This window comes from Sinocyclocheilus rhinocerous, unplaced genomic scaffold (assembly GCF_001515625.1).
Source record: "Sinocyclocheilus rhinocerous isolate Xijiao unplaced genomic scaffold, SAMN03320098_v1.1 scaffold504, whole genome shotgun sequence".
In the NCBI taxonomy this organism is placed as follows: Eukaryota; Metazoa; Chordata; class Actinopteri; order Cypriniformes; family Cyprinidae; genus Sinocyclocheilus; species Sinocyclocheilus rhinocerous.
In genome coordinates, this window is record NW_015645076.1 from 293,998 (window position 1) to 308,870 (window position 14,873).

General features: G+C 36.5%; 1 protein-coding gene and 1 pseudogene across 1 annotated transcript; one reads left to right on the forward strand and one right to left on the reverse strand.

Moving 5' to 3' along the window:
• Positions 1 to 3,109: 3,109 nt before the first annotated feature.
• LOC107705482 (T-box transcription factor TBX19-like) lies at positions 3,110 to 9,686 on the forward strand. Its single transcript, XM_016508793.1, has 7 exons — positions 3,110 to 3,339; positions 6,190 to 6,454; positions 7,550 to 7,624; positions 7,693 to 7,807; positions 7,951 to 8,139; positions 9,223 to 9,358; positions 9,449 to 9,686. Exons 1-7 carry the CDS (start codon positions 3,110 to 3,112, stop codon positions 9,684 to 9,686), a joined length of 1,248 nt encoding a protein of 415 aa, XP_016364279.1.
• Positions 9,687 to 11,900: 2,214 nt separating this feature from the next.
• LOC107705483 (uncharacterized) overlaps positions 11,901 to 14,873 on the reverse strand; it is a 7,071-nt pseudogene continuing 4,098 nt past the window's right edge.

The window sequence follows — 14,873 nt, forward strand, 5'->3', positions numbered from 1 at the left end:
TTTGTTTTTATGTAGGGATGCAATTATTAAGTTGTTCTCCGCGTGCTTCAAGTGAGATGCCTCTACATTTGGCCTTGGCTCTCTCTCTGTGTGCTGCTTTGGCTCCAGCTTCGGTGCTGCCTTCAATGCCACTCGTGTACCCACTCTGCAGCCTGGCACAGACACCACACCACACTACAGGCTCCCCTTACTCTCCCCAACGGATGGACACTCTCCATCTGTGTGAACAAGCACACACAGACAAGTACTCTCTCTCTCTTACACAAACACACACCTGTGCTTTACATTCAAGTAGAAAACTATGAAGAATGAAACAAATACCCAAGTAACAAATCTTATTGGGTAAATGGTTGAGTTTCGGACTCTGTCTTGTAACTGTAGTGACATGTTTTGTGCAGCAAGATGGGGTAGCTTATTTTACATTTATCTGCTGTGTAATTGCTTAATAATTCCTTCCTACGTGCCTTCATCTCTGCCTTCATCCAAGGATTACTTGAGGACTATTGGGTAGAAATGTAACCAGTGTTTGCGGTTTTTTTTTGTATTTAGATTTATTTCTTTTTTTTGCAAGAACAAGATTTCTAAGTAATTGTTCCAATTATATTTTAGTTCAGAAGTTATCTATAATAGGTAAGTGAAAGGATGTCAGAAATGTCTTATTAGATAAGTCAAATATTAAACACTCATTAGGGTGGCAATGAATATCTTTAGGGTTCATTTGTCTTCAGACAACCCCATTTCTTTCTTTGAATTTAGGTGCAAAATGATGTGATGAATGTTTCATATGCCTGTCCTCATATTTTCAAATCATGTCTGGCACATTTCCTTTGAACTGTATTGATTTAAAAAATGACAGTGGTAGTTTTTCTTCGTTACTGTATGTCAGCTGTATATTTACTGAAGAGATTCATTTTATGTATAAAAATATTTTTCTGACTGAAAAATGCATTCCAGAATTGTTTTATCATGACTGAAATGGAACTTTTCCCTATCATGTTGATTAATGTTTGTTTCGTTATATAGATTTGCATTATTTCTATGAAAAGAAATATGTGTGTTTAAATATAAATATATTTATATGTGTGGTGTTTAAGAATTGTTACTGTTATATGGACATTTTAACAATCCTTCCTATTAAACATTAATCAGATTCATGTAGACTAAGTGAATCAATTTCCCTTTTTTTAATCCTAGTTTTATTTACATTTTGTTGTCAGTGCATCCTATGACCTGAATGAGTATTTCTTTAATTGAAAGTACTTACTGTCATTTAAGAAGCCCCATCCCACAATGCATCTGTGAGACTTTTATAAGTTGACTGATGTGCTTAAGTCATCTCTGCTAGTGAAAGGTCAGGGAGGGTTGGTTTGCTGATGTTTGATATGCAGGAGGATTCTCCGCTAATGAGACTCTTTTTTTCGGATTTAAACTCTTTGAATCCTCTAATCTCCATGCGCGTGGCTCTGTGATTAGAGCGCCGGTCGCTGGATCGAGTTTCCGTTCATTCTCGCCCGCTGCAGAGAACATCCAGTATTTGATTTCTGCTCCACATGGCTTCCACAGTACTAACGCTCTTTGACAGTATGCCCTTATTTACGCCCTCACATATGAGTTCATCTTGTGAATCACAGTGGATGTTCTGATGTTTCATACCAGTCCGACTTTAGGAAGCAGAATGAGGTTTAAAGCATCAAATAACGGGTAGCCTTCATCGTTAATTTAAAAGGAGATATGCTGATTTAGCGTTCTAGTTACAATGTCCCCAAAAAATGTAGTATATATAGCTATATGTAGTGTCCGGTCATGATTGGGGTACGTTTCGTACGTAGTGGAAGATAGACCGAATCTGATCTTTAAAATTTTAGTTATATAAACTATTATGGGTCAGACAAATTTGAATAAGAATGTCCAACCTGAAATTTTAAAACTCATGTCCTTAGATGCATTTGCATTCATTTTTTGAAAAACATTTAATAATTTTTTTTACAATTATGTGTGAGTTATGAATATATCACTAGCCTATTTCTTAAGGTTATTCCATTTGACCCAAACAACCGTTTCATAAAAAGGTTAAAAAAAATGTGATAGATTATTTTTGAAAATCTAAATGACACACGTTTTATTCTACCCTCACATGACAAAAACAGTTCCTATTTATGAATTTTTTATAAAACATTTTTTTCTCCCGACAGTAAAAAAAAAAAAGACTTATTCGAGAAAATTGAAACATGGTAATAATAAAGGAGTCGTACTGAAGTATTTTTTTAAAGTGTATTTTTAAATAACTACACATTACGTCATTGATACGTTTACAATGAAATAAAATACAAAACAAAACTTTTTTTTTTTGTCTTCTTTGTCTTCCTATATAATTTCTGTATTCATAATGTCATCCAATGTTACATTAACTGTTGAATGTTAAGTGTTTATACCTGCAATAAAAAAATTTAAATAAATAAATAAAAAAGGAATTTAACAAAAAAAAAAAAAAAATGTCATTTACGAGCTGTCCATGGTTCTGAAAAAAGATTTTTGTTTTATTGAGAAGCCATTTATATAGGCCTATTGCATAAAACACATCCGGAGTGTGATTTACGAGTTGTTTTCCATCATGCTTTTCATTCCTTTACGTAAATTAACGTAACGTTAGCGGTCGTAAGGTACCTTTATTTTTCTCGCTGAAGTGTTATGCCTGTAAATTTCCTTCGAATTTTCTGCCCAGGTTTTTCCTGTTATTCAAACAGCAAAACATTTCCTAAATATAAATATGAAGGTCGAAAATAAACTTGAATGTAGAACATTAAAGTGGGGTTTGAACTGAAAACAATGGGTTGTGAATGAACCACTTAATTGGAGAAACCCACGTGACTGCAGGTTTGTCCTCCGGTCATAAGAACAGGTGGTCGCAGAGAGCTGAAGGTACAGATCCAACATACACACTGAGTGTATGCTAAAGAGAGTCGTTTTTCTTTTATGATTTCTTTATGCCATCTAAAAGTTGTGTTAGACACAACGTTACGTCTAAATCTTCTCATAAATTCTATTGAGCTAAAGTTATAGTCCAGTTGTTTTCTACTTGGCAAGCGCGTGTGAGATTTGCCCGTCACTCATGAAGGTGGAGGAAGAGCTGAGGAGCGGCGGCGGAGCGGTGAGCGGTGCTCGGGCCAGCAACGACTGCTGCATCACCAGACTGCTGAGCGTCGTGGAGAGCGAGTTACAGGCCGGTCGAGAGAAGGGAGACCCCACTGAGAAACAGCTCAAAGTCACCCTGGAAGATTCTGAACTCTGGAGGAAATTCAAAGAATTGACTAATGAGATGATTGTGACCAAGAACGGCAGGTGAGCCTCCATGAACCTGATGCCAAAGTTGTAAAAGTAGGCTATTTGAATATAGCAGTGGTGTTTGTTCATATTAATTAATACATTTGTTTTGCACAGAAGCTGTTAGAAAACAGGTTTGTGATGTTTACTCGAACTTATTAACTTATTTTTCACAAATAACATTCACGTTCTTACATTCGAGTAAAAGTTATTATTGTTTATTCATTAAAGATCATATGGTTATAATTATCATTTAGTATTTCGTTCGTGTCGTGTCAAAAAATTAGATCTTAAGCGTTTTTTTATTATTAGTAATTAGTATAAAAAAAAATAAATAAAAAAAAGATTAGTAATGAAATAAGTACGAAATTCGCGTCTTAAAGACTATTAATTTTGACTTTTTTTTTTTATATACCTGTACATACATAAAATTGCCCCAAAAATATTTTGATACTGAAGTCAAACAGATGTATGATGCATTATAATGTGTCCACATTGTTTAACAAAATATCAAATCAAGTGACATTTATTTTAAAAGAAGATAACAAGCACTCTTCAAGCAAAACATTCCACAAAAGACGTTTTATTAGGGTTTTAGGAAATAAAACAATATTTATACTGTTAAAAATAAAGACAAAAAAGTATATGGACACTTTCCGGTTGTCTCTCTGCTGCGTAAACTCAAGCTTTCAAAAATGGCTCAAAAAAGTTAGTTCTGGTGGGGAAAAAAAAAACGTTTTTAGTCATTTGTATCTAATGTAATGACATTAAAGCATTTTTCAATGTTACTTAGGTATCCAAATACTTATAGGGGCCACTGTAAACATAAAATGTACTGTAATATTGTTTCTTGAGAGAACAGAAAATTGAAGTCAAGATAGTTTATCTAAACTTTAAAAGCAATTTTGTTAATCTTAATCTTTATGAAAATATTTATTCATTTGTCAGTTGTAGTTTTGGTGTTAATTTGGAAAAATTTAGAAGTGTTCTCATTACATTCTGCATTAATAAAATTAAACTATAAAAAAATTAAATTATAAAATTGTCCCTGTGGTCCAGTTATCCATCAGCAGGTTTATTATTTTGTGTTGCTGGTATTGGCACATGGTGGTGTTTTTATGTTTTTTTGGAACGGGCAGATTCGTTTAATTGAAAAGGCTTGTTGTGGTGTTATCGAGCTGAAGGGCGACTTGACCAACTCATTCAGTAGTTACAGGTCAGCTCTGCAGGTGGGTGTCCTTCCATTTGCAGCCCCTCTTAAACTTGTTCTCATCCACAAAAAATTATCATGGGGGAAAAAAGATGAAAATGACTAGCGTCCAACCTCTCATGAAGTTTGTGCTTGTAACTGCTCATAGAGTTTTGGCAGCCAGTGTGAATCATTGTTGGGGATCACTTTTAATCATGTGTGTAAGTGTGTGTGACAGATTTTGGACAGTTCTATTAAGATTTTTGTCTTAAAAGGATAGTTCTCTTAAAAATTTAAATTCTGTCATGCATTTACACCCCTCATGTTGTTCCAAATCTATATGAGTTTTGTTGTTCTTCATGTGGAACACAAAAGATGTGTTTTGGTCCATGTAATTAAAGTTAGTTGGGTCCAAAGCAACATTGGAAGCCTTTGACTTTCAATGTATTGAACGTCTTTATTGGTTCCATGAAGAACCTTTAACATTCACAGAACCTTTCTATTTCACAAAAGGTTCTCTATATTGGAAAAATATTCGTTAGATTATTAAAATGTTGTTCACAGTAAGAAGAAAAGTGTGCTTCTTGTAACTGTTCACTGAAAGGTTCAAAATGGTTCTTCTGTGGCATCGTTTTGAAAACCCCTTTTGGAACCTTTCTTAAAGGGATAGTTCACCCAAAAATGAAAATTTGATGTTTATCTGCTTACCCCCAGAGCATCCAAGATGTAGGTGACTTTGTTTCTTCAGTAGAACACAAACGAAGATTTTTTAACTCAAACCGTTGCAGTATGTCAATCATATAATGGAGGTGAATGGGAATCACGGCTTTGAGAGTCAAAAAAACATACACAAACAAAACCAAATTAAACTCCTAATTGAGATTGTAGATAGAGTGTCAATGGTCCATTTGAGAGATAGGTGGCGGTAATGCACTTATAAGTCTGTCGCGTCACGCGCCGGCTGAAGAAGAAGACGCGAACGCGCTCAGGACGCGCACAGGACAGTTCGGACATTGCAGTAAATGAACATTGCAGAGGTAAAAAAAAACAATATAAATACTGTCCAGTTTCTTGCACAGACCGATCATTTCGTGTCTTTACACATAAATGTATCCTCACGAGCCGCAGGGTTTAATTTGGTTTTGTTTGTGTATGTTTTTTTGACTCTCAAAGCCGGGATTCCCATTCACTTCCATTATATGATTGACAGACTGCAACGGTTTGAGTTAAAAATCTTTGTTTTTGTGTTCTACTGAAGAAACAGTCACCTACATCTTGGATGCCCTGGGGGTAAGCAGATAAACATCAAATTTTCATTTTTGGGTGAACTATCCCTTTAAGATCTTTTGTGCAATGGAAATGTTCCATGGATGTTGAAGGAACCATCAATGTCAATAAAGAACCTTTATTTTAAGAGCGTACAACTGGTTCAGAAACACTTTTTTAAATTTCACAAATAATTACCAAGAACCTACAAGCAACACGTTGAATTAAACATGAAATTATTAGAAAGACTAAAAGTAGAAAGACTGAAAGAAAAAAGTTGCAAGACTGAAATTGTATTTTCTTGTAAAACGTACTTCAGTTATCTTTGTTTTATTTATTGCTTTGAAAAGGCATTTTTAGGAGCTCCAGTTAGCATTTTAAGTAGTTCTTCTGTCATGATTCCTCCTTTGTAGGAGGATGTTTCCAATTCTGAAGGTCAGCGTGACGGGTCTGGATCCCAACGCCATGTATTCGTTCCTCTTGGACTTCAGTCCTGCAGACGGGCACCGCTGGAAGTACGTGAACGGCGAGTGGGTCCCTGCGGGCAAACCTGAGCCTCACAGTCACAGCTGCGTCTACATCCACCCCGACTCGCCCAACTTCGGTGCCCACTGGATGAAAGCTCCGGTGTCCTTCAACAAAGTCAAACTGACCAACAAACTCAACGGAGGTGGCCAGGTGCTGAAATGCTGACACATACAAGACATACACAGTGAACTGACTATCTTTATAGCTAACATAAGTTTCCACTGCACTTTCTTCGACTGATTTCTCATCTAATCACATTGTTAAATTGTTCCCCGAAAAAAGCCTAAGAAAACAAAGACGCCCTGCACATTTTGCACATGTAACGCTCATGTTGTGCAGGTGTGTAATGCTGTACGTGACCTGTTCCGTAATCTTGAGTAGCCTCTCAGGGCTCTTGTGTGTCCAAACAGGCTTCTAGCTTTTAGGAGTCTTGGCCTGCCTTTAATCACCCTGTGCGCGGCCACAGGGAAATTTCAAGTGTGCATTTATACAATTAGTGCACTCTTCTGCATCCACTTCACCTATGGAGCCCCTTTGTTCAGCAGGGACTGCATGTAAACAGGAATAAACAGCTCTTAATTGCCACTTTTCTCGTTTAATGCACTTCCTGCCGTTCAGACAGAGAGTGGTCTACTTCAGCTAGCCATCCTGGCTTTCAGCGGGGCCGCTGCGAGGTGCTCCAGTCCGCTCCATTCGAGTATGACTCCGCCACCAAATTATTATTGGTATTTACATGACCCCTCCCCTGCGCCCTCCCCGCCACCCTATCCTCTTCTCCTCTATTCCTGTCTGTTCCCTATTTACCGGGGTTTTTAAACGCAGAGCTGGCAGCGGAGAGGACGATGAGAGAGAACCAGCTCTAAATGAAATAATTGCTGTGGTTAGTTGTACATTATGGTAATTACCTCTGTTTTTTCTATGCAAAATTAAGTTTAATGTTTATATAATTAATGTAATGTTCTTGGATATATGGGTAATTCATACTGAAATTTTTTTTTAATGTATTATTATAGCCATACAGCAGTTTTGCTTTGGATTTCAATCTGTTTTAATTCTTCTTTACCTTCAAAACCTATTTGCAATTCTGCATCCTCTTTGATACCTCATTCAATTAAAATTGGTTTAAAATACTGAATGTACTGGTACAGTATGGACCTACATTAGCTAAAGTCGGTATATACACTTGCAAAGAACCAAATTCTTTCTTACGTCCCTTTTCTCTTCTGTTCTGTCTACCTGGTCTAGATCATGCTGAATTCTCTCCATAAGTACGAGCCTCATCTTCACATTGTTGAGACTTCTTTCAAAAACATTAAAAAAGTATTAACAGTCCCAACCTTGAACAATGGTGTATGTGATTATTATATGAATATTAACCATTATGATAGATGAGTTCTGGATTTGAGGTTTGTCTCATGCACAAAGCTTTTTCTCTCTGTAGGAGCCATCCTAAGAATCATCTAGAACCTCCAGCTGAAAACCAGCATGTGGGCATACCGCACTGTTAGTCATTCATTTTCCTGTTTTTTTTTTCTATTTACATAATATGTGTTTTTGGCTGATTTACAGACATGTTTAAGAAATAAGTATAGCATTATGTTTGCAGTGTTATGTAAATCATATTGGTGTCCATTTGTTGGTTGCAGGCGGATGGTTCATATCAAACCCAGACACTCTGTGTTCTGCTAGTGGTGGTAACTTTCCGTACCCAGGAGGTTTACCACTTAATCCCCACCATGGGTACAAACACTACCCAAGCCTGCACGGGCACCGAGCAACCCCGTACCCATCACCCTACCTGCCCCACCATCATCACCACCGTGGCCATAACTCAGGTGATCTCTCAGAGTGCATTTTGAATCAATAATTACAGACAATCATGCAGTTTGTAGACAGGGTTCCCCAAATGGGCGTTCGTAAAGGAAATGCAAGGGCTTTGTAAGCTAATGAAGAATTTAATTGAAGAATTTCAACATAAATATTAGTATTGTAACTTGTAGTGTAAAATAAAATTGTTATAATTATCATTTTTTGTACTTTGCAGTACAATTATTATTATTATTAAATAAAACAATAAACAAACACTAAAAAAGATTGAATATGTTATGTTTTCTTGCATGCCATGTGACCATTAACATCAGAGAACCGTGAATATGCAAATGTGTCAATAAATTATTAAAATATGAACTTATCAGGGGTTACTTAAAGTAAATATTGCGTGTCCAAAGGGTTTGGCTGACAAAAAAAATAAAATGATTGGGAACCCCTGTATTAAGGGAATGATTAATCTAAAAATGAAAATTATAAAACGGATAGTTCCGGTCCTTGATTCTGATTGGCTGAGCCACGTTCAAAGCTGTTGTAAATTACTCTACAAACATACACCTTTGTTTACGTTTGCATGTTGCTTGGCAACCACTTTGCAACCACAACTGATTCTGAGGAACTACATTGTTTGGTGGAAGAATACTGTTTTTATTAATATCATTACACTTTATTTGCTCTGTTTTATTTTGTGAAACCTTACTACATATATGGAATAACCGTTTTATAAAAGCAATAAGCCCCGTGAAGCCGTGGTTTACAGTGAATTTATAACAGCTAAGGGGCGTTGTTAGGCACGACGCTAAGCGGGCTTATTGCTTTATGACGTAATTGTTTACTCATCATCCATCATGTTCCAAACATGACTTTGCACCTACTGTGGAACACAAAAGGAGAAATGTTTAAAAATGTTCAAGTCATTAATTTCAGTATAATGAAAGTGAATGGGGATCCAAAGCTCTAAACTTACAAAAGGAGTTGTCTTATATTTTCGAGTTTCCTATTTATTTAACAAATCTGTATCATGTCAAGTTTTCTAGTTGTCCGTTTTTTCTGTGCTAACTCGCGTCACTTTTTCTCATTTTTCCTTGAAGTGGCTCTGTCTGAGAATCTGAGTCCAGGTGCTGTGCAGATGTTCTCCGGTCACGAGGGCTGGACAGGTGTGTCTCCTTCTGGTCCTGCTGCGATGCTGTCTATGCAACCTGCTCCAAGCTCAGCCGGAGCCAGCAGGTCAGAGAGAAAACCGACTTATATACATTTAAACTTACACAATATTTCCAATAAGGTGTTGTAAAGTAAATAAGCTCATGTGATTTTCAGTCAGTATCCATGCCTGTGGACTGTGAGCAGCTGCACTGTATCATCCAGTCCTCCAGGGGGCATTGTGAGCTCCACACATAGCCAGGAGGAACCCACAGATGGAGGGTCCACCTCAACATCACCCTGCTCTTTACTGCAGGGCCACGGACCAACCAGCTCTGAGGGTGGTGTAGATCAAGCCAATCACAGTAGGCTAGGCAGGGTGAGCTGGTCTTCTGTCTCCACCCACTCATTTTGAGTGTTCTCATTAAATTGTAAAGAAGAGGTGTGCATGATCTTTGAAGATTACGAGTGTACAGCTGGTTCTGACGTGTCAATGGTCCTGTCCCCAATAACGCCATCAGCCATTTTCTCTGAGTTTACGCTTTAGTGACATAATAGCTCTGTTGGAATCAAAAATACCTGTAGGCACTCTAAATACTGTCAGGAGTTCCTCCAATAACCCCATAACCCCAAGAAAAAAGTTGATGTACTTGATTTCCTTCGAAAAAACTGTATGATATTTGAGGCACCTACCAAATTGGGCTACCAAATTTTCAAAAGCTTCTGCCAGACTGGAATTCTAAGGATCCCAAAAGAAAGACAAATGGTCTCTCTAAGAAACGAAGAAACATAGTCCAGAAGATCTCAAATCCGGACAGGGCCATCTTTTATCTTTTTTAATAGAAAAAGGGAAACTTTTTGTGCTTTCAGTGTGTTGTAAACTTGTCGTAATATCGTATTATTTGTATGTTTCGTGTTGTATGAGGACAGCTTTTGTGTGAATGTTGTCGTCAAAGTCAATGATCATCTAACAACACAGAGGTCATGGGTTCAATTCCCAGAGAACACACGATTAAAAAAAAGTAATTTGCATAAAAACGTCTGTCATAGAACTGTAAATGTACATATTAGTGTTTAAAAGTTTGGGGTTGAAAAGATTATTTTAAACGTTTTAGAGATTTTAGATCTCTTTTTAGATTTTAGTCTCTTATGCTCACCAAGACCGCATTTATTTGACCAAAAATACCGTAAAAACAAACTGTATAATTGTGAAATATTACTATTTAAAATAACTGTTTTCTATTGTAATATAATTGAAAATATAATTTATTCCAAATTATGGCAAAGCTGAATTTTCAGCAGCCATTATTTCAGTCTTCAGTGTCACAATCCTTCTGAAATCATTTTATTTAATACGCTGATTTGAACATTTCTTCTTCTTATTATCAGTGTTGAAAACAGTTTTTCTTGCATTTTTGTGGAAATGGTGATATATTTCTTTCAGGATGCTTTGATTAATAGAAAGTTCAAACGAACAGCATTTAATTAAAATAAATCCTTTTTAACATTATAAAAGTCGTTAGTCACATTTGTAAAGTAATAATTTTATTTTTATAAAAAAAAATCTTACTGACCCCAAAGTTTTGAAGGGTATTGTACATGTAACAGAAACTCGTTCCTTTATCTTATATTGATTTCTCTTCACAGTCCTTTTTTGTACATTTGTACAACAGTCTGGTTAAAAGTTCAAAGCGGTTATCTGAACACAGAGCATCTGACTGGAGTGACTCATAGAGGGAGCTTAATACAACCACAACTGTGCTAAAACTCAACAATTAGGCCCCAGCATAAATGGTTAGTTAATCAATTAAACTACTTTGGCTTGTGAAACAAGGCAGTATTTTGGCAGGCTCAGTGATTTCGCTCTTACCTGGATTTTTTTACCTCCACAACAGCAAACACATTCATTCACAATCTCTTTCTCTCTCACACACACACACACACACACATTCATTGCATTCACACTTTCAAAGGCAGAAGCACAAACACATTACAGTCGCATTCACACAACTACACACACACAGCTCTGCTTCCTCCAAAAGCAGGTTTCATTTACCCCCAGTTTTAAAACGCTGCATAAAGAGAAGACAATTATTCCCACATCATATTTTTCCGCTCTTGAAAATGTTATTTTAATTGTGCCGGTGGAGTGGACCACTCTGTTGTTTTCACATGAGTGTAAATAATAATGACGGCTGTCCAGTGAATGGGCCCTTGGCATGAGTTTAGGCCACTATGGGCATGCAGCAGACTCTCTCTCACACACACAGTGTCTAAACCGCTTCAGAAAGGACCAAGAAAATGTTCTGAATTTTATTTTCTTAACCACCTGATCACTTGTCTTTTCATTTTCCAACCCTGACTTTTTTCATATTAATCCTTATTTTTGGTCTGTGATGACAAACCTGAGATATTTAAAAAAAAAAAACAAAAAAAAAAACTTATGTACAAGACAGTGCTTGTATTGTTGTGTAGTTCTTTAAAGGGACAGTTCACCCAAAAATGTACTTAATCTCAAGTCATTCTAAATTTTAAAGAAATGTCTCAGTGTCTTTTTGTCCAGTGGTGTACTTCAAAATATCTTCTTTTGGTATTCGAGAAAATAATGACAGAATTTTATTTTTTTGGGGGGTGAACTATCCTTTTAATAAGAAACATTTAAAGTATAAAACATTCTGGTAGAGGACATAAATGAATGTTTTAGTATTTATGTAGCTAAAGGACTCCAGCTTCACTGTATTTGTTCTGTTATTTGTAATAATATTGGAAGCCCTAATGTGCCATCAAACCTGTTCAGATGTACCATTCTTTCATACTGATATAAACGATATATTGCAAATAAAGTCTGAGTTTCATCGTCTGTTAGTTGCCGCCTAGATACAGTGACTCAATGTCCATGTCATAGTCTTTCCTGGGCGGCTCCTCTGGGCTGGAGAACTCATCTCCAAGCATTCTCCACCATGAGAGACGCATGCTCTGCATCAACGCATTATGGGATCGACAGGGCAGGAGCGGCTCAGGAACAGACTCACATCCTCCGCTCTGGCATCCTTCAGTGACGGTGCATCTAAAATGAACAAACAAATGAGTGGTTTTAGATTGGTGGTTCTCATTGTCCACAACAATATTCAGATGCTCCATAACATTTCCTGTTGTTCATGATTTATTGGATAAGTGTTTTTAAAAATAGTTTTTGGGTTTGGCATAACCACAAAGAGGTATGTTCTTTTAAAGATGCACATGGTGTTATAAGGGTATCTGTAGGATTTTTAAAATCAAATGTAAGACTTTTTAAGACCTGCACAAAAATGTATACCATATATGTGGGGTAGGGCAATGACTATGGTAACATATTAAACTGTAAAATGACTGGCAAAATCATGATTTATAGTTCAGATAGAGGTTTTCACAAAAACAAAATGTTTTATAAAATGACAACCTTCACATTTCAACCTTTAAACCATTTTTATAAAAAAAAAAAGGATGAATCAAAAGTATAAATTATCACATTATTTTGAACAATTATTATCAATCAATTATTCTATTATTTTAATAACATATAAATAGTGTCTTAATTGTTGAGATTTTTATAATGCATTAGCATTCGCTTCTTGTCGATCCACCGGTTCACATTTACAACTGCGTGTTTGCTGCATAAAAATATAGGTCGATTTTCTATGGAAGACCGTTTCCGGCACTGGATAAAAAATAAAACAAGGTAATTGCGAGTTTTTATCTCACTATTCTGAGACTCTAATTAATTTTTTCTCGCACTTGCGAGTTTACATCTCGATATAAATGTGCAATTCAGATTTTTTTTCTCAGAATTGCGCGATATAAACTTGCAATTCTGACTTTTTTTTCTCTCAGATTGCGAGATATTAACTCGCAATTGCAAGGAATAAAGTCATAAATGCGAGATTTAAAAATGTGTGACACATGCAAATTCGCAATCGTAACCACATCTGAAATCTGGCTTGCACAGCTATAGTAGAAGCTTTTGCGCTCGCATCCAGTATTTGCATATGTTTCGGGCCTTACGCTTTGCAGAATTCATGAAACCATACTTCACAGCAGTAGATCAGCCATAGATTTAGGTACGTAGTTAGTAAAAGCTCAAAGTCTGTGTTGATCTGCGCAAGTAGAGCCTGTCTGTGCTGCTCATGTGCCCGATCAGATGCTCTGTGTGTTGATTAGGTGCTGCTGCAGAAGACTCTGGGCTCTCTGATGGAGCTCCACGCTGCCCTCTGCTGATGTCACCAATGACTGCACAACAGAAGAAGAAAAAACACCACCGTTTAGAAAATACATTTTTAAAATGAAAATTGTGACCCTGGACCACAAAACCAGTCATAAGGGTCAATTTTTCGAAATTGAGATTTATACATCATCTTAAATGAGGATTTGCCTTGAATAAAGCTTAACTGATGTTTTAACTCCAAGACATGAAACACCAAGAGAACACAATCACAACATCTTCAAGGTGACTCACGGGATGTAGAGAGATGTGCTTCTGTATCTGTTGCCTGAGCTCTGTTCTTCTACTGTCAGTCAGTCCTTTGGGTCCTTTTAATGGCGTGAGAATACTCCTTTGTGCTTTACGGCGTTTTAAAAACCGCAGAATCTGACAAATAAGAACATAAATGATCAAGATTATCAGAGAATAACAACTCAACCTCTTTAATGAATTAAAATGGCAAGATTTATGTTCATTCATTATTTTCAAATATGTACAGAGTCCATGTTTATTATAGGTTTACTTAAACTGAAACCATAAAAATGTACGTTTCTTGAAATTAAATAAAGTCTTAACTGGAATAAAATATAAAATAAATTAATAAATAAAACATTTTATTTGGGCTAGTTGCCAAGGTAACATTTCTCAGTTTATAACTAGGGTTGGGTATCGTTTAAATTTTATCAATTCCGATTCCGATTCTTTTTGATTCCCAGTTTCGATTCCAATGTGATTAAATAATGATATCAAACATTTATCCTGCGTCTCTTTTTTGCAAACCATTTATTGGAGCTGAATACCATGAACAAAAATCAACAGGCTAAATAAAAACTAGACTCTTTAAGAGCTGTTTGTGTGCAAAATAATATTCTAATATTCAAATCCGTTAAAGGATTTTTAGGCTGCATTAATTAGGTCAACCGGAACCGGGAACACTTCTCATAACACCCGATGTACTTGCTACATCGTTAGAAGAATGGCATCTACGCTAATATTAGTCTGTTTCTTTCTTATTCCGAGGTCACCGTTGCCACCAGATCCAGTCTGTATCCAGATCAGATGGTCACTGCAGTCACCCGGATCCAGTACATATTCAGACCAGGGCAGCGCGAACGCAGATTTAAATGTTCAAATCACACTGGTGTGATCGTACGCTGCACGGACGAACCACGTGATCACAACATTGATCGTACACGTCAAAGTTTGCGGAATGAAGCAGACCAATCATTGTAATTTAGGAATAGAATCATGTTGGAGTTTGAATCGTGTTCGCGATCTTTAACGATCTATTTAATTAAAGTGCTTTGTCATGTTGGTGGTGACACCTCTCTTGCAACATGTTTAGCTATCACGGATATTATACTT

What these genes read in the sequence shown, in the direction of transcription:
- LOC107705482 (XM_016508793.1), top strand. Translation starts at nt 3,110, where the DNA reads ATGAAGGTGGAGGAAGAGCTGAGGAGCGGCGGCGGAGCGGTGAGCGGT. An exon ending in CCACCGTGGCCATAACTCAG is followed by an intron (nt 8,140 to 9,222) that starts GTGATCTCTCAG and finishes TTTTCCTTGAAG; the next exon opens with TGGCTCTGTCTGAGAATCTG. An exon ending in AGCTCAGCCGGAGCCAGCAG is followed by an intron (nt 9,359 to 9,448) that starts GTCAGAGAGAAA and finishes TGTGATTTTCAG; the next exon opens with TCAGTATCCATGCCTGTGGA.